This window comes from Carassius auratus, chromosome 8, assembly GCF_003368295.1.
Source record: "Carassius auratus strain Wakin chromosome 8, ASM336829v1, whole genome shotgun sequence".
NCBI lineage: Eukaryota > Metazoa > Chordata > Actinopteri > Cypriniformes > Cyprinidae > Carassius > Carassius auratus.
Genome location: NC_039250.1, coordinates 14,575,876 through 14,597,153, shown reverse-complemented (window position 1 = coordinate 14,597,153; position 21,278 = coordinate 14,575,876). Strand labels below are relative to the sequence as shown.

Below are 21,278 nucleotides of genomic sequence, written 5' to 3'. Positions count from 1 at the left end.
AGGTATTTTAAATTTTATTACTTTTTCAAATATATATTTTTTAATGTTTCAATTTTTTTTCATCTTTATATTTTATTTTATTACTGCTTTATTGCAATTACTGAAAACATTTTTTATGTTTTTAGTTTGAGTTTTGCTTAATAGCATTGCTTTAATGAATGGTTGGGCATTTTCTAGCTGAAGGGGACCAACTTGCTGACCAGCTAAACCAGATGAACACCAGTTAGGTCGAGCTATGAGAACCGTTTAATTTGGTATGCCAGTACATCGTCTAACGAGACTAAATCTTATTTTTGGACAAACTGGTCAGAAGTTATAAGCAGAAATGTCAGTTTTTATGTATCTTCTGACCAGTAGGTGGCACTGTGCTGAAACTACTCATTTGCCCTCAGGTCATGATTGTAATAACACATACCAGGTTTGGTCAGAATCTAAAACTATGGGTGGATATTAGATGGTTTCTAGGGGTGTTCTGTGTGGTTAAGTGGTTGCCATATTGTTGCTAGAGTATTTTTGTGTAGGTGCTTGTAGGGTTGAGCAATATGACAAAAATCTTATATCACGATATGAGTATTTTTTTCAGGGTAACGATATATATCAAAATGTAGTTATTTTTGCTTAAAATAAGTCTTTATGATATCAAATGTTTGATATCATAGAAATTTCATAATTTTTATCACCAGTCAATCACAAAAAAACAATACGAACCTAAAAAAAACTTCTACTGGTTAATTGTGTCTACCAGTACATCACCCACCCCAAGGTGCTTAGTTGCTAGGGCATTGTTGGTTGGTTGCTAGGGCCTTCTGGGGCCAGTTGCATAAACTTAGCCACCATTTTAACACTGTGTCTTAAGAACTTTTATGTCGAGTCTTGAAGAAAAAAATAAGATGACTAACACGTCAGTTTAAACAGTTTATGCAACTGGCCCATGCATACAGACGAGGTAGATGGATGATTGGCTGGTAGGGCATTACTGGGTGGATGCTAAATGGTTACTTGGTTGCTACCTCGTTACAGGGTGGTTTCTATGTTGTCATGAGTGGTTCCTAGATGGTTTCTAGGATGTTCTAGGTGGTTAATTGGCTGCTAGAGGATTCTGTGTGGGTACTCGGCTGTTTCTTGGGTGTTATGGGTGGTTGGTAGATGGTTTCTATGGTGTTCTGTGTGGTTAATTGGTTGCTAGGGTCGTTAGGTGATTGAATTTTTTTTGAACAATTGAATTATCGACCAAGTGAAAAGCACACGCCAAATAATTAAACCTATGATCTGCAATATAATAATATCTCCTTCAATCCATCTATATAAGTAACATAAAGAGTAGTCTTGTGTAGCCAGACCACAAGACTGACGGCTGAAGGTCTGGAATTCATAGCAGCATTCTTTGGCCATCTCCATGAGGCCATATGACCGCCATATGTCAAACACCCAATCACAGTTCGTTTCATTCAGCATCACATTTGGGGCGTGGAAATGACTCCACAAAAACAGACTTGTGTGTAAAACTCTCGGACGTATGTTAAAGATTCAACTTTTGAAACTCCAGTGTTTAGTTGATCCTGCTCGTCATCACAGTTGTAAACACAGAGGCCTTCTTCTTTCGTGAAGGGGTTTGGGCGCCACAGCATTTTTATTTTCAGGCGCAGCGTTAAAGAATGCCACACACATGTTTTGCTGAAATACTGTAGAATTCACCCAATTCAATAACGACTTTGACACTTCTGAGGTGTTTGCACTTTTGTGTCCCATAGTCTTGCTCTTTTTTCATATTGACCGCTTGATCTGCTTTATCCCCTTTGGCTGTCAGAGACATATTTTCCCCCATCTTATCTAATCCTTATCCTCTCTTGTCTCCCACTATCTCCTGCTCTATCTGGCATCAGTCCTCTAACTAACCTACCTCGGCGTTTTCCACCGTGACCCGACTCCTCGCATTCCTCTTACGTTCATTCCTTCATTCTGTCAGCCCCTCATGCTCCCTCGCCATCTGTCCCGTCCTGATCTCGCTCTCTGATTATCTCTCTCTTTCCCCTATCTGTTTCTCGCCGGACACCTACACATCACTGCTGCTTTAAAGTCGCTCCCGAGTAAGAGATTGGACGGGGCCGGCGAGGCAATGACAGCGCTGCTCCAATACTGTCATGTCTCAAGGCTCTCTCGCTCAGACTGCACCTGCCCCTCACGCGAGCCCGGCCAACTGTCACTTAGTGGGGCATCTCTTCATGTTCAAGCTGTGAGATTTAAAAATCGCAGTCTCTTAAAATCATGCTCTGTCACCCTTACATCAGATCTGCCGACTTGAATCTTACTAAAGAAAGCTGAAACTCCTTTGAATTTGATACTGCAAATGTTTCCAAGTTACATTGGATGAAGTTCATTTGTTTTATGGCCTATATTTACTATATAAATGGATTGTTCTCATCTCATATAATGTGAGAAGGAGCTTATTGTACAAAAAAAAAACCTTAATACAGAAACATTTTCAGTCTGAAATGGCTAGTAAATTGGACAAACAATTACAAAAAAAAAGGCCAAATAACAATGAATTAAACATGAAAAAATAAAACTGCTACATGTCTTTAAAAGCATATTTTACTATTTCCAAACAACCACATAGCTAATTTAACTTTTCATTTTGCACGTGGTAATTGATTTTAATTTAATTATTGCATGAGAATTAAAAAAAAATGCAACATTGCATGAAGAGTTTACACAAAGAACAGAAATATCATTATAATAATACAGCTGTAAACCATCATTTCAGTAATCTTTGTGTTTACGTTATGCAATAGTAATTTTGTATATGCAGCCTAGAGCCCAGCTCCTACCGTTTTGGAGGATTCTGTTGAAAAAACACAGTGTAGTGGCCCAAAATAGTATTTAGGCACTTAAGCCACATGGAAAAATGTATTAATTTTATTGCATTAGATAAAATGATATCAAATAAAGAGGCATCTGTGCACAAATTCTGCTAAGAAGTAATGTTTCTTTTCTAAGCAATTTTTGCAAAGACTGTATGAAGTCAGTTTTTTTGAAATTCATGCTTAACCTAAATATTTTGTCTTAAATTTACATTTGTGTTAATGTTTTTTTTTATTTAGCAGATGCTTTTATGTCTGAAAGCTTGTTTCACTGTCTAAAAAATAAAAGTAGTCAGTTGTCACTTTTTTCTCACAATTCTGAGATATAACTCAGAAAAAAGTAATTTTTTAGTTGTTAACACACAAATATGAGTTTATAATTTGCAGTTGCAAGATATAAAATTGCAATTCTGAGAAAGAAATATCTGAATCGTTGGATTAGATTACCAAATGTTTTATTTCTTGGTGAAAAAAATACTGAATGGTGAGATAAACTAGACATTTAGAGATGTAAGCTTTGAATTGCGAGAAGAATAACATTTCTAAAGAATAAACAGTTTGATTATTTGCTAACCGATATGATAGCATTTAATAATTTATAAATTTTAAAGCATGTCTTGTCTGCAGTGAAACATTTTTAGTTGAGGGGTTGCTTCAAGTGGCATGTTTGCCTTGAAGAGCTCCTCCACCTGTTTCGATGAAGCAGGTTTGTGTTCATTGTGCCTCCCACTGAGACGGCATCTGTTGATTTGTCTGGAGGCTCCTTACAGCACACATAGAAATGAGGGCACACTCTTGTTGTTTAGGCACCCATTGACCTCCTGCCCTCTCTGATCCATCTCCTCCATCTCAGCCAGATTTAAGAAGGAAATAGTTCATGCAAAAATGAATATTCAGTAATTACTAGTCTTTTAAAACCTACATGTACAAGCACTGAACATATACCAATACACTGAATCGTTTGCATTAGATTTTCTATGTTTAGTCCCTACTGACATGAATTTAATCTGTGTCTATATCCCCCTCTCTCTGTGTTTCTCTGTCAGTTCGTTGGCCATGTCTAAGGTTGCAGTAAAGAAGCTGCACTGGCGCTCTAAAGTGCAGGAGACCTTCGTACCGCTAGTGGGCAGCTCTGGAGATTTGGGAATTGCCATCGGAGGCGGGGCAGATTATGGAGAGTTCCCATTCGTCACCGCGGCACCAGGGGGAGGGATCACAGTTGGCGATGTCATCTTAGAAATTGGTGGAACTCCTGTTTTGGGCCTGACTTTAGGAGATGTGCGTGGGCTCTTAAACTCCTGCCCCCATCCAATCCGCATCAAGACAGTGTCTCCAGGTAATGTTGGGACCATACAGTCTGAAAGGTCTGGGCTGAACATGATTTTTGTTCTCTCTCTCTCTCTCTATATATATATATATACAGTACAGACCAACAGTTTAGACACACCTTCTCATTCAAAGAGTTTTCTTTATTTTCATGACTATGAAAATTGTAAATTCACACTGAAGGCATCAAAACTATGAATTAACACAATGTGGAATTATATATGGAATTATATACATGACAAAAAAGTGTAAAACCACTGAAAATATGTCATATTCCATATATATATATATATATATATATATGGTGTTTCTTATCGCCGTTAGTGATCCTTGTTAATATCTAGATCAAAAGTGACTACTAATTTTTGTACATCAAATTAAACCATCTAGTTAACAAAGCTAAACAGCGTTGCCCTCTGTGTAATAAGTTACAGAAACTGTTAAACGCACAAACTTAACTAATAAAATACACTTACCGGTTGTGGTCCATAAACAACGCCTTCTCCAGACAAAGAGGAAACTGCTCCATCTTTCAAGAATAATATTTGTGCGAATCCGGCATTAAACTGATTGAGATTGAGGAAGCTGTCCTCAGCAAAATGTGCTGCACATAGTTTTACATGTGGATTATAATATTTTATGGAACCGAGTTAAACATAAATTGTAACAATTAATCTCCAAGTACAGCATCCCTGGGAAGCCCAAAAAAAAGATGATTGGACTCAGAGATGAAAATAACAGCGTTTCGACGACATGGCGACAAACACAAACAGCTCTTCCTTCTTCTCCGTCGGAGCGCAACAAGACCACGCCCCCTTTTTGTGAATTCATGTGGGCGGAGGTTAGTCAAAAAACTGTTTTAGTGACGTTATTACTGCAGGAACTAGAGGGATGTAGTCTAAACGGGTCATTTTTTGTAGGCGAATTAAATAAAATATCTCGCTTGGCATTGAACTTTGAGCTTGAGAATTTTACAGATTTATTGATGTCGCATGGGTTGTATGTCACCCGTAGGTGGCGCTGATATTTATCACAAGGTGTCATGGCATGATGTTTTTTTTGTCAACCAGTTTGTCACACCTGACCATGACCTCCTCCGTCCTCTATTAGATTGATGAGCAACCTGAGTCCTCTGCATCCCCCTCTCCCCTCTCTCTCTCTCTCTCTCTCTCTCTCTCTCTCTCCTCTCTCTCTCTCTCTCTCTCTCTCTGTCTCTGCTGTTCTCACACCTCTAACACCTCCAACTATTAACTGCAGAGTATTAAATTGAGCTTCGTCAGTAATGTTATAATTCACTGTCATATGTTGCATTAGGTGATGAGAATATCTCATAGACCTAGAAACACAGACTTACACATACTGCTCTGTTATTAATATCCTCCTTTGATCTGCCTGTGTATCCTATATAAATGCAGTGGCCACAGAAAAGAGGAGCTTTGTGCTAATTCTGGCACTTCTATTTTAAAAAAAGATCAATATGTACTGTCCCTGCTGAAATACATCCAAGTCTTTTTAAAAGCAACTCTGTCTTTCAAACAGTGGAATTGATCATAGTGAACGCCTGAGGATTTGCTTCATTTAGTCCTCTTTCATTTCCAGTATTTCATTTTGTTTTTGCACATCTGCAATTTATTGGATTGCTATACTGGATGATAAATGAATAAACTTAATGTTATATTTGAAGAAGAAATTTTGAGTGATTTGGCACCATGATGTGTGATGTGTTCTGGGATGCGTTCCCCCAAAAGCAAGTTTGTGTGCTTGCAAGTTCTTGTGTTAACAGTAGAGTTCAATGTAATTTACGAACCTAGTTAGCTAACGATGATTTTGGGAAATGTATCCCTCGTTGCCAGATAAATGCAATATGGCTGCTGAGCTGTTCTGAGTGGCATTTAATGTGTTTTTACAGTCGAACAGTATTTTTGTAGGTTGATTTAAGCTTTCTAGTGTTTTTGATAAGTTGCTATGTGGTTTCCACTGTATTCTTGATGGCTTCTATGGTGTTTTAGATAAGATGATTAATGTGTTGCTGTGTGGTTGCTAGGATATGGTTTGTTTTGGTTTTTCAAGGCTGTTCTAAAAGGTTGCCAGGTCATTGTTGCTGAGGTGTGTATATATATATATATATATATATATATATATATATATATATATATATATATATATATATATATGTGTGTGTGTGTGTGTGTGTATAATTTATTTATTTATTTATTTTAATGTAATTTTTTAATGAAATCTTAGAGCTTTATGGCCAACACAACTAACACATTCAAGGCCAAAAAAGATAGTAAGGACATTGTTACAATAGTCCATGTCCATCAGTGGTTCAACCATAATTTTATGAAGCTACGAGAATGCTTTTTGTGTGAAAAAAAAACACTTACATTTTAATGACATGTCTGTTGCGTTGCTGTCTATGCATGATCAAAAAGTTCTCGGATCTCATTAAAAATATCTTAATTTGTGTCCGGAAGATGAGCGAAGGTCAGTTTTCATTTTTGGGTGAACTATCCCTCTAATGTTTTTTATGCAGTTAGGGGTTGCTAGTGTGTTGTGGGTTGTTGCCAGATCATTGCTATGTGGTTACTAAGGTGTTCTGAATAGTGTTTGGTGCATTGCTATGTGATTGTTGTATTTTTTGCTTTTTGTATGTTCCAGCAGTCAGAAATCCTCTTAACGTTTAGAAAAGTAACAAGCTACATGATTTGAGGTACCATTCATGTTCATAACACAAACGATGCAGGACTAGTTACGTGTTGATGTAATTAGTACAGATCCCTGACTGAATGCAGTCCACACTAATTTGGCTGAATGAAGTAGACGGAGTTCAGAGAGAGCAGCAGGCCAGCAGTCGCGTCCTCCTGTAATAACCTAGCGGTCATACCTATATGCTGCGTGTGCGTGTGTCTGCGCTCATGTGGTTTCAGGGCTTATGTTCCTTTATGAGAACTGTGAGCTGTGTTTTATTGCTAAGAGAGGTGGGGTGGGGGTGGGTCTGTCATTTTGATGGGTTTGAGAGGCACTCTGTTCATCTATAACAGCCAAGTGGCCTGTCATCAGAGACCATAAACCACAGCAGATGAAATAAAGAGATCAGCCATGTTGAGTGGAGCACTGGGCAGCCATGCCAAGACTGTGTGTGTGACATTTTTCACTTTAATCCAAGGCTGTGTATGTGTGTGGGAGAATGTCTCTGTAAGGCACACACTTGATTATAACCTGAATGTGTTTCTACCTAGCGCAATACGCCATTATACTGACCATAAACGTGTGAATTCATTGTAGTCTTCGATAGCATTTCTTTGCAGTTCTAGCCAGAAGGCAGAACAACCCTGGCTTCATTTGATTGATTAGAAACACCTCTAATATCTACAAAGGTTAATCAATACTGCCTCCTGGGACTGGGCAGAATGTATCTCTGTGTGTGTTTATTTTCGCAAGCTCTTCAGTTTTTTTGAATTGCAGATTTCGAGTTGGGTAAGCACATTGTCTCATTTGTAAATGTTAATGTATGGGATATTCTTACTGTATGTGTTAAGTCAGAATGTCTCTTTTTGGTCACTTGTCAAACTTTCACTTTCTAATTCTTTTCCTGTCCTTTTCCCAGGCTCAACTCTATGCAAGGATCTAAGGTTATACCTGAGCAAATGTTTCACACCAGGTTCAACGGACAGTCAACTCCAGCAGGTGATCCGAGAAAACCTCTACTTGAGAGCTGTGCCCTGTGAGTACCCCCAAAAATACTGTTCAGAAGTTGCCCTTTCGAAGCTTGAAAAGAGTGATCTAACTCATGTTTAGCTTTAATTCAGGTTTACTAGCATTGCTGAAAGTGACACTCAAACACTCTTCTGTCATTGGTCAGACAAACAGTAGCCCCGCCCCAAACTCTCATGATCTGTTGCTGTGTCTGAATGCTTAAGACAAATAAAAATGAAATACTATTTGTATGATTCATATAGAACTATTTAGAAAATGTTTATATGGTAAGAATTTAAGTAAGATTTAAGGTAAGATTAATGGGGATAGAAGGATTTGAAGAAATTGTATAGTATTTTATGTTGAGAGTCTGAGACAAATCTGGGAATGGAAATCCAAAGCAAAAGTCTACATTTGCTTCATTTAATCTTATTGCATGGATTAATTTGTAATTATTCTTTTCTGTGGTTAAACACACATACACACACAAGTTTAAACAACCCAATAGACCACTAGAAAATGAAGAGCCTGTTATTTCATACAACAGTACTTGCATCTTGCACGCAGACTGATCAAGCTCAAGGTACTGCAGTTTTTCTGATGAAGTGTTAATTGGGGTGCGATCCATTTAATGGAAAGCAGGTGTTGACAGCTCCAACAGGTTTCGCTGCGACAAGAAAGGAAGGATGTGAGAGAACGAAAGAGAGATAGGGAAGGGAAAGGTGAAGATAATTACAAATAAACCATTTTTTTCCCCGTCATTTACATTGCATCCTCATCTTCAAATCCAGCAAGCTGTTATTTTCCCCAGTTTTTATACATTATGCAATCCTTTAATATGAGCAGTGGTGTTTTGAACGCACATCTTTGACGCTTTGTGTGAGAAAACCCTCTTAACATTTCCATGCTTTTCACTTTGCTTTTCACGCTCTTTTCTATCAGTCGTCTCTCTTTCACATCCTCTGTTCCGCTCAACTCCCTGTTGCTTCATTTTTTTCTCCGCCCTTTATCCTGAGCTTTAAAATCCTAATTATATTTTGAGTAATTTCTTTCCCATTTTAATCTTTGTGCAGCGATAAGACACAGATTTGGATTAACCTCCATCAAAATCATAAGCTTTTATTAAGTAGATGAAGTTCTGCTAGTTTTACAGCAGAATTATTACCAGAGACATACAAAGAGGGGGAAATCATAGGTGTATAAGTCATGCCTTTCAGTCAAAAGAGCCAGTCACTATTTTTGATCAAATATGCTTTCTTTAAATGCATGATAACTCTTGAAATTAAAGGTTTGTAGTGTGATTTGAGCTTAGGAAGCTATAAATCAATCTTTTCAGATTTTATTGCTGAGTTGAAATCTATAATTCAGGCAGAATTTTCAGAGATTTCTACTGTTTACATAGAAAGTAGTTGTCTGGAGTGTTACCGAGATGACTGCTGAGTGAACAGAATAGCCTTGAGGGGACTTTGAATTCATTGGGAAACTTTTGTGGCCACTTCAGGAACTTCCTGGTGAGGTTGACGCTCTGTTTTTCTCTCCCGCCGTTCCTCAGACGCTGTTTGAGAAGTTTTCAGTCAGTTTTCGTAGTTCACCCAGAGGACACGATGGCGTCTGGCTCTGCATATGTGTTTGAGCGTGTGTGGGAGTGTGTTTGAAATGTTGCGTCGACTTGAGTGGGGTAATCTCTGATTTATGGCGAAGTAGGTCATGTCGAGCTTGACGCTGCCCGCCGTGTGCCATTCTGCTTGCTGAGCGAGATGCACACACAAGAACACACAAACAGTAACTACAGGCATGCCTTTGAGCTTGTCTTTGGCTCTTCCAAAACTCACATAAGCTTCATTTGTGATACAGCAACACACTTTAGGATGCACACGTGCTGCTCTCACATGGACACCCTCAAACATTCATTATTCAAATACTTGCACGGAACAATGAACGCACGAAACACACTGTTCTCCTCTTCATCTCAGCCTGTTGAAGGAGGAAGGCCCCTAAAGCTAGGCACTTTGTCCTCACCTAAAAATGCTACAGTAAGTCCTGGAGAACAACAGACTGGAACGTTTGCAGATGTTTCAGCTACTGATGTGTGATAATAGTTTTAGAACCGTGCACTTTAATTTTCAGTCATCCATTGTGTTTGAACTTGCAGATAATACTCTATGTTGCAATAGCATGCGATATTTGGCCAATATTATAATTGGAGATGGTTTCTTTACCCCTCTTTGATGGTGTGTTTAAGATACTGTATCTGATTAAGACATTAAGACTGATTTCACAGCATAATTTGTCAGACTGACAGATTGCATTTGAAAAAGCTGATTCTATTATGATAGTGAACCGAGTTCAGATTAGGAATAATTATTACATGGCAGTCAAAGCTATAAAGGACACAGATTTGTTCAGAGGAAAGTGACCATGACGTCTGTTACAGCATGCAGAGAACTTGTTATCAAAGTCCCTTAAACAAGACCGCCCAGTGAGCAGCTGTCTTGCCACTGCTTCCTATTTCTGATTATTTTATTTTTTTGTGGTCTGTTTCCTCATACTTATGTCTTTTACACGGAGTGTTACTTTTTTGTTGCATCACACGATTACTCGTACATTTATGAATATCTATAGACTACACATAACTGCTTTGTAATCATGAGTGTTGGATAACATTACATTAAAATGACTGTTATATTGTTGTGCTAATCCTATTGTATGTATTATTATTATTATTATTATTATTTACATTTAGTAATTTAGCAACCCTTTTATCGAAAGCGATTTAGAAACACATAGCAATACTTTTATCACTCTGTCATTCGAAGTCCCATTGACACCAAGTATCAAATAAAATGTGAATCAATTTGTTACAATCAATCATTTCATTCTTTGGTGAAAATTCACATGCTTTTAAGGTAAAGTGTTATTTCTGCACCACTAACACAAAAATAATAGCAAGTTTCTCCACATCCTATGAAAAAGATTTCACACAGCCTTTAAATCATTAAAAAATAAAGATTTTTCTCACTTCAGTGCAGGTTATTTGATAATACAGATTTCATTCACAGTGATGTAGTGAATATATTTAGGTATAATGACTATCATAGAGGTGTATTGTTAGTAATAATAGCAGAGCTATTGTAATGCAGTGCTGCCTGGCAGGTGGTGTGTAAATTTATAGGAACATTTTCAATTTGTCAGCAGTTTCTTTTCATATCTTTTCACCATTTGTTACCATTTTTAGCTGTTTTTTGTATGTTTCTAAAACTTTGAGACCAGCTCTATCAGCTTTACTGACAGCTGAGTAACTTAGATGCTTGTATTATAAATTATTTTTTAATATCCTTGTTATCTAGCAGAATGTCCAAGCTGCAGTTTTCCATTGAACGGAAATGAGTGATGGCTTGTCCCCATGCACTTTTGTTGTAAGGAAAAATATGTTCACCCAAGAAAGAAAGTCATACAGGTTTGGAATGACATGAGTAAATGAGTAAATGAGTAAATGATAACCAAATTTGCATTTTTGGGTGAATTATTCCTTTAGTGTAGCATAGCTGTGTAGATCACCCAGCCTGACCCTGAAGGGGCTTTAGTTTGGCTATAAGCAGAGTGGACAGGAAAGCCTGCGAAGGCCTCTGGGTGTGAGCTCTAGTTTCATCTGACAGAGATGGAGAATAGCAGAGTAAACAGTCTGGATGCCTCCAGCTTGGTAGTCATACTTTACCTGTCCGATATATGCAGCAGTAATGTTGACGGTAATTGGGGCGACATGAATGCATAAACCATCACACCATGATCTAAGGTCAAAAATGAAATAAATAAATCAATGCAAATAGCCAGAATCAAAGCCTGACCTTGTATCTGCTGACAAAAATGAAAAATGTTAAATCCTTATGTTATATATTTGGTTTGTTGCATCTTATATTAAATACATCCTATGTGTATCAAATTGCCAACCAAAGGCTTTTTTCACTTAATCTGTCCTCCACTTCTCAGCTAATTTACCCTTAGTGCAAACAGCATATGATTTCTGTTTCCACATTGCATGAATATCATCGATCAGTATTTGCACTTAGTGTGAATATGATGCTATTTGTATCTCTTTACATATGGTGCACATGGTATCCAGCACTATATAGCGTCTTTTGAATAGCTGCTACCTAAATATGATTCATTCAATGCCAAAAAGTATTAAAATTGTGAGGTTCAATTGCCGTTTGGATGTTGCCAAAAAGTGTATTAGCATTTTAGCAAAATATCACAAGCAAAAGGGCCATTGTTCATTATCACACAGCTATTTCTTTTGATCAGTGTGACAAATTGTGTGACTAACTCAAACCTGTTGTGAAATCTGATGGTGGAAGTGTATACCCATAAGAATTTCCCAATTGCATGGATTGCCATTGAAATGACTGGATTTTGGTGCATGAGAATTTTCTTAACAACTTTAAACATGACAGCAGCTTTATAGAGCAAGGCAACATACTAAGAGCACAAGTGTGTGTCTAGTCAAATGACTGCAGTATAATGACTGTATTAGACAGTGTATGACTGTATCAGAGCATTATTATATAAGGTCTGTCTCATATAGCTGTAGGCAGGAGGACAGTGTGCAAATATGTTGCATGCATGCATTCAAAATACCGTTTATATAGCAGACTTCTGAAATCCGCAAGGAAGCATCTTAATTTCATATTTATATTTTATTTTATTTTGAATTTAATTCACTTTTTGATTGCATTTTCTGGCTTGATTGGATTGTGTATTGCTGCTTATCCCATTCCTCATTTCAAGTTTATAAAGAGGTCAGCAGTATGCATACAAGCAGGTTTTAATATCAAGTTTTAGTGGAGTAAATTCACTCTCACTGCATGTCCATTCGATTCCCACCACAACAGATGATATTGTTTTTAGGATGTATGTTCAGAAGTCATTTTGTATTGATTCCACACGAGGGCATATTAGAATAAAACAAATATAGCTGCTGTTCAGTTAAACCAAAGCCACTGAACAACAGTCATCGACTGGGCCAGCGGGCTGAGAGAGAGTTCACATGGTCCACCGCTAAAGAGGAGCGCAGGACACGAAGGATTAAACCGCTTAAAGGAATTAAGAAACGGTCGGCCGTCTATCAATTATTCATGCAATAGAATCAAATTAAATGGCTTTTATAATGGGTAAGTACAGAGGGGTATCTTTAGAGAATAGATTGCATGCTGCACAGATTTCTCTGCTTTTGTATGACAATCAGTGAACTTTCCAAATCAGCTGGTTTGATTGCATTTTGAAAACTATAAATTACTTTTAAAACTCTTTTATATATCACGATACATGAAGGATTGATTGAAGTTGCATCATTGTCCCTTTGGCATCATGTGTTTGTCATTAGTTTGTTTCGTGTGTGTGTGCCTTGAGGATAGTTTGTGGGTCTCCACCACAGTGGAAATAAGCTGTATCAGCATGCCCGGCTGAATAGCCCTGTACTAATGTAGAAGGAAGACTTCTGCTGAGTGTGAACTGAAGTGTCACTCTTGCTCTTGTCTAGCTGTAGGTCTCTCCATCTGTCATGAAGGACCTTGGGTAGGCTGAGGTCACCGTGAGGTTATTAATAGAAGGTCACCATCGTGACACAATGGGTCAGAAACTTGACAAACAATTAACGAGCTCATTATTAATTCATGGAGGGAGAGAGGCGTAATGTGTTCTCGATGTCTCTGATGTGTGCTTCAATCACTTAGCTGGAGCTCTGAGAGAATAATTCACACTGAGCTAGTCTGGTGTCTGTGAGGAAGTATCACTGAAATCCTCTCCAGCCTTTGGGAATCTGCTGATATTTGTAGACTTGTAAAAGAGTGGGAGATCTATAGAAGAATATTTTAGCATATTTGTAATAGTAGCAAGCGGTTGCCAATAACTATATTTCCATTCCATTACTACTTTATATTTATATATACAAATTTAATGTATATACAGTATATATAGCTCCTGTTCAGTACCCTTCAGTTTTTTTCATGTAAATTTGCACTTTTTTGTAAGTATTTAGAGTTTTTCTTTCAGTGTTTACATTCACATTTCTGCCTCAATGTAAAATATAAAGATAATTGGGAGAAAATGTGAAAAAAAAAATTTTTTCTTGCAAGCTGGAAATAAAGATGCTGATTATGAAATGTCAGCTTTACGTTATGATAAACAAAGTTATGACATATGAAGTCACAATTAACTGTTAGATAAAAAGACAAGATTATTAAAAATAGCCACAGATTTGGAGATATGACGATTTGGTATACATAAGCACAATTGTTAAAATACATAGTTACACATTTAAAGATACAAAGAAATCATTGAGCGATTAAAAAGGCACAATTTTGAGATATTAAGGTCCAGTTGATAAAAATAATTTCATTGGTGAGATATAAAGAGATGTACAGCAAAGGTTACTATTTATATATAAAAGCTATGTATAGGATCTTTATATATAAGATAAAATTGTGATATATAAATGTCCATTTGGGAGGAATACTTGGATTTGTTAGATATATCACAGTTATGGGAAATAATAATGATAATGGTTAGTATTTGTAAATTTGTAAGAACACTTGAATTTTACTTTTTGAGATATTAAGTCAAATTTATGGTAAAGTGCAAATACAATTGTGCTAACAGCAGTACTGGGAGAAATAAGGCCACAATTTTATTTTATTATTTTATTATATATATTTATTTTTATTTATTTTTATTTAATTTATTTTTATATTTTATTATTTTATTATATATATTTATTTTATTATATATATATTTATTTTTTTTTTTTTTACAGGGCTTCCTAAAATGCGCACACACACACACACATTCACACACACACACGCACACACACACACACACACACAACTGTTAAATAGCAATCAAATTACTTCCATATCTTGTGGAAATTTAAATCAAATGTATACGTTTACCATGAAGACACTGACAATGTTTATTAAAGAATTTGTCCTCTTAACATTGGCCTACTCAATTGCATTTGCTCTTCTTTCTGGCATATGTTTGTACACTGAACTCTGTTTGGTTGTTTCTTTCGCACATCTATTAACCCTCTATCCATCTCGTTACGTGTCCACTGGCATGGAAGAAACCCGCTCAATACAGTCCAAACCACCAGCAGCCTGCCACTGCAAAACACACAACAGTGTGCTTGTCTCCACGATGATCTATGATAACGTCAATAAAGTCATCGTGTCTATTACTGATTATTAAACCAACACACAGTTGCGCATACATCACAACACACAGTTTGCAACTGCACAACTCGTGATACGTAGAGACCTTTCCAGTGTTCACAGCAGTATCCTGGCCCAGAATCCTCTCACTGCGTGTGCATTAGGCATTGCTTAATTTTGTACACACACATATGCTCCCACACACACCCTTGAGGCCAGCCTTAAATTAGACAGACGATGCATTCTCGCTCTCCTCGCTCCGAGTGTCCTCTCGTCTCGCTGTGATTGACGTGTGGTGGGTGTGGCGGTAAGTAATTCAGTCTAATCATTCCAGCAGGCCCCTGGCTGTGTGAGCTGCGGGTGAATACATCAATACACACAAACAAGCACACTGCAGAGTGCAGGACCTCCGAGCCAAGCACTGGGACTAATGTTCATGTTGTGATGTACTGGGGGATTTCGCTTATCAGACTCTTAATTAGAGATATTGAGGCAGAAAGGAGGTAGGATCTGTGTGTGCGGTAGAGGGGCGATAAAGAATTTGTGATTGATGTTGTGTCAGTGTGGAGCCGTTCAAAGCCTGCGGAGAGAGGGAGGGCCGTGTCAGATTTTCGAGGCTGGATCGCTGTAATTGGTCTGGGCTGTTCATAGCCCTGTTAACTTGTCAGTCAGGGCTGGATGGAGAGGGGATAAGATGCCATCTTAATCTGAGAGCGCACACACACACATTGAGCTGAAGGCTGCAGTGCGGGTCAGCGATCTGTCAATAGTTCTGTAAGTTATTTGGGCTTGCTGTATTTAATGCATCCCTTGCTTTTTGATGCCACCCTCAGGTACGACTAGACAGCCCCGAGACGGCGAGATCACGGGAGTCGACTATAACTTTGTCTCCGTTGAAGAGTTCTTCTCGCTGGAGGAGTCGGGGGCGCTGTTGGAGAGCGGGAAGTTCAAAGGTCAGCCCGCATGATCCCATACTTGATTAATTTTTGAATATGAATTGCAGTGCATATGAAATGCTTCCTCGTTTTAATGTTCTTTAGATGCTTTTTAAGGTTGTGCATTACATCTATGACACTTTTTTTTCATCCAGTGTTGATCTATTGATTGGCAGTTCTAAGAGCTCCATTTTCACACATTAACATGCATCAACACAACTGTTGTGTTGGCAATACTTGTCTAGCCATCAGCTCAAAGTTAAAAGGGATCATTCACCCCAAAATCATCAATTTATTTTGATTCCCACACCAGCCACTTTTCAAGTGCCTGTTCTGGTCATTATAGTTTGACAGTGCTCATCATAGACTTATTGTTGTAAATAGAAAACTGAATTTCTAGGGTTATTGTGAGACCAGAATCATAACCGATAATAAGAAAATATAATGATATGAGGCTTTAAGTCTACTAGTGAAAATGCTTCAGTTTTGCATTTGTCTTTAGCGAATCCTGACAGTACTTGAGCAGAATGAGCAGAATGTCTTTTTATTGGTATTTTAATATCTTAATATATTAATATGGTTGAAGGATCAAGCAGCTCAACCTGACTGATGTATTGTTATATGGCACTAATATCTAAAATACAGTCATGAGTCAAAATCAAACCGAACACAGAATAAGCTGAACTATGAGTAAGAACACTGTAAAAAAGGAGTATAATTTTAACAATAAGAATTTTATTAAAATGCAATGGTAAAGGTTGCTACAGGTTATTCTGTATGTGTTTATCTTTTTATGTTTTTTGTTTTTTTTACAGGATTATTCTAGAAACCACAGCTGCCAGGATTTTTTCGTAAAAACAACAGATTTTATTTTTACAGTGTATTATTTCGCTTTAGTTTATCGCATTTTGTCTAGTCAGCTGTAGCCTTTAAGTAACTGATCTTTTTTTTAAATTGTAAATTGGAGAAATGCGATCAGGTTTTTACTTTGAGCCACACAAAGTCAGTTTATACTAAACAGAAAAGCTCATAAAATAGTCATTTCCGTGCAAATGTATCGCAATTCAGTGTTCACTGTGGGACTGGAAGCTCATTCGTCTTTCAGCATCATTACTGCTGGCTCTGTGACACGTGTGCCTTTAGCATGTGAGTTATGGCTCTCAGGGGCAGGATCACCTACCTCGCCTGATTAAACAAGTAAAATGTATTAGCATAAAAAATGCAGCCGCATTTACAAAATGCCATAAACGCCATTCTCACCTTGCCAACACGGCAGGATATGATTTACTTACCACTGCAAAGGCAAGTTACTCAATCAATAACAGACGGAGATCAGGGTTCAGATCCGTTGAAAGATCTGAAGACATAATATCACTCCTGTTGTATAGTTTTCCATCCTTAAAGTATCTAACTTAAATCCCTATCCTATGTAAAATGTTATGTTAAGATAATAACACATACGAGATCAAATGTGACACATTTCCTGGACAAAGAGGTCGGAGTGGTTCAATGTTTTGCTGAGGATATTATTAACCCTAAAATAAGTGCCTTAAAGGGTTAGTTCACCCAAATAGCAAAATTATGTCATTAATAACTCACCCTCATGTCGTTCCAAACCCGTGAGACTTCCGTTTATCTTTGGAGCACAGTTTAAGATATTTTAGATTTAGTCAGAGAGCTCTCAGTCCCTCCATTGAAGCTGTGTGTATGGTCTACTGTCCATGTCCAGAAAGGTAAGAAGCACATCATCAAAGTAGTCCATGTGACATCAGAGGGTCTGTTAGAATTTTTTGAAGCATCGAAAATACATTTTGGTGCAAAAATAGCAAAAACTACGACTTTATTCAACATTGTCTTCTCTCCTGTGTCTGTTGTGAGAGAGTTCAAAACAAAGCAGTTTGTGATATCCAGTGAACGTGAACGAATCATTCGATGTAACCGGATCTTCTCGAACCAGTTCACCAAATCGAACTGAATCGTTTTAAACGGTTCGCGTCTCCAATACGCATTAATCCACAAATGACTTAAGCTGTTCACTTTTTTAATGTCGCTGACATCCCAAAATGTATTTTCGATGCTTCAAAAAATTCTAACGGACCCTCTGATGTCACATGGACTACTTTGATGATGTTTTTCTTACCTTTCTGGACATGGACAGTATACCGTACACACAGCTTCAATGGAGGGACTGAGAGCTCTCGGACTAAATCTAAAATATCTTAAACTGTGTTCTGAGATAAACGGAAGGTCTTACGGGTTTGGAACGACATGAGGGTAAGTTATTAATGATATAATTTTGCTATTTGGGTGAACTAACCCTTTAAGAATCTCTTCATATAATGACTTCTGAGCAATAATTGTCCCTAAATGACTTGTTTTTTGTATTTACTGGATTAGGGAACTACTACGGAACCCCTCGTCCAGTTCACATTAATCCTGATAGTCCTCCCATCACCTACCAGGAGCACCGCAACCTGCTGAGAAACTTCCGCACACGGAGCAAGTCCCTCAGCAACCTGGAGAAAGCAGGCGAGGAGGGAGACAACAGCGAGGAGGACTCGGGTCTATCAGGTAGGAAGAATACCCATCATTCACTGCATGCACAGCATTGATACTGTTCGAAATCATTTAATTTAAACTTGTCAGATCAAGCTAATACACAGATGCCTAAAAGTGCCTGTGCTGAGTGGCTGTGATTATTCTTTGTCTTTTCTTGTCTTGCATGCTCAAATTGACAGCAGAGTAGTTACCAGGCAAATAATTACTTTTTCTTTTCACTCTGATGTGAGCTCTAACATATTCTCTTTCTTCTTGAGAAGCCTGTAAACCTGTGCTCCGTGTGTTATATTTCAGGTTGTCTTATCCTTTATTATTATTCCACCCTGACATTTAGATCTGAGGGGAATATGTGGGCACAATACACAATATATTATATCAGAGGCTTGTCATTACACAGAATTATCTTGTTATGAAACCACCGATTTTTGAAATTTGATTTGATTTGATTTTTCTTTTTCGTAGACATGATTAAATTACATATGATTTGTATTGAAGACAGATGTTTTATAATCAATGTTGGTTGCAGAGCAAATAAAAGGTCAGTGTGGCATCAATCTCAGCTTCTGTTCTCCCGGAAGTCTGGAGAAATAGATTTGGCACTGGTTCTTTTGCGATGTAGTGAGCTTCCAAGCATTCTTAACTAACTATTAACCAATTGCTGTAAGTGCAGACTTTGAGAGACTGGTCCTTGAGCAGCTCAGATCCCTGTCACAGACCATCTGGGCTTTACTGCAGTCTGCCACCAGCCACACATTTGACAGGATGCTGTTCTGACCTACATAGTCCACAGGGCACGACGCTCCCACCTTGATAAAGATGGCACCGCTGCCAGGATTATGTCTGTCTGGTTAGCTTTCATTTGGACTTTTCCAGTGTCTTAAGCACCATTGTGCTCTCTTAAACTTGCAGACTCCCCTATCTGTCTCAACCACTGTAATAGGTTTGAATCACAAGTAATCAGATTTTCCTTGATATGTTAAGGTAGAAATGTTAATAAAAAATAAAAAGACAGCCATTTAGCATAATTTCATTAGTGGTAAATTATATTTTGGCAATGCAGATGTATTGGCGGATGTTTGGCATTTTTTTAAATTATCGTAATGGCTGAAGAGCTTTCCTGTGAGGCCGATGTGTCTTTTATTTTGACAGCTTTAAATTATAGGTTTTTTTTTTAACTATGCTGCGTTATATCTAGTTGGCCGTTATTTCATATTTTATGTAATTGTAACAATTTTAATTTCACATGTTAATTAATAACTTAATTTTTTTAACAAATTAAATTTCAGCAATTGTTATGCAGTGTTTTTAATATATTTAAATTAAATAGAGAGCAGAGGGGTCAATATATATGATATCACACTAAGATATCAGCATATATATATATATATATATATATATATATATATATATATATATATATATATATATATATATGTATGTATGTATGTATGTATGTATGTATGTATGTATGTATATATATATATATATATATATATATATGTATATATATATATATATATATATATATGTATATATATATATATATATATATATATGTATATATATATATATATATATATATGTATATATATATATATATATATATATATATATATATATATATATATATATATATATTTAAGTCCAGTCTTAACAGTTCAGTTAACAATTGCCACATTTCAGCACTGATCGTTTTGTGATACAGTTAGTCTCAATGCAGTGCTGAGGTTGCAATTAATTTGCTGTTAAATCTAGGAATGTGGTGAGTTAATGTTTAGATATAGCTTTAACAATATGATTTATATTTACATTTAGAGTTCAATTTAACATTGTGATGTTATCTCAAACAGTAGAGCATGGCGGCAGCAATGCTATGGTCATGGGTTAAATTCCCAGCACTGATAAATGTACTCTGGAAATGCAATGCAAATCTCTTTGGTTAAAAGCATCTAACAAATGCATAAACGTCAAAACACTTTGCTTAACAATTACACATTGCAAAATATTATCCATAAAAAGAATGTTTTTCTTCTGCACATTAATTATATTAAATATTCCATAACATATGGTATGTGGACTAAAAACAAAAAAAATGAATGGCCATATCCATCATGATTACTAAAATAGCATCTATATGCCAAAGTTCATGGTATCATTCGCCTCTAGGGTGTGTATATATGACACTCCAGCCAAGGGTGTGTGTGTTTGTTTACAGCTGGGCTTATGATTCTAGTGGGAATATGCTAATTACCTCAGTACAGAGTGCAGGTTGCAGATGTTCAGCTCCCAGCTGGGGATCTTTCATATCCACTTTTCTTTGTATACAAGCGCATATGGTATTTCAAGTGATATAAGAGGATGTCTTTATATTAAAGAATAGTTAGGGACAGGTTCAGTTTGGCAGCAGAACAGCTTTCTCTTTAGATAATTGAACAGCCATTCAACATATACAGACGATGTATTTTTAGTTGCAGTGAATTACTCATTATAGAGGCATACAACCCTTGAGGAAAAGTACACTTCAGCATGCTTTTAGAGGAAGTACTTCATTTGGAAATAATATTAATATCTTATACTATTATATAAGAACATTTGTGCAAAATTACATTTTCAGACACTTGTTTGCATGTTATTTACAATTAAAATAAATGCATTATAGATTTTACATTTATATTAACTGCAATTTAACTTAA

At 36.9% G+C, this 21,278-nt stretch overlaps 1 protein-coding gene across 1 annotated transcript in view; it reads left to right on the top strand.

The window, feature by feature from the left end:
• The window catches only part of magixb (MAGI family member, X-linked b), a 62,820-nt gene that overhangs the window by 14,202 nt on the left and 27,340 nt on the right, over positions 1 to 21,278 (top strand). Inside the window, exons 2-5 of the mRNA XM_026269859.1 lie at positions 3,908 to 4,197; positions 7,798 to 7,914; positions 15,925 to 16,044; positions 18,424 to 18,597. Of these exons, the coding sequence (XP_026125644.1) occupies positions 3,908 to 4,197; positions 7,798 to 7,914; positions 15,925 to 16,044; positions 18,424 to 18,597 (701 nt within the window). The remainder of the gene's footprint in view (positions 1 to 3,907; positions 4,198 to 7,797; positions 7,915 to 15,924; positions 16,045 to 18,423; positions 18,598 to 21,278) is intronic.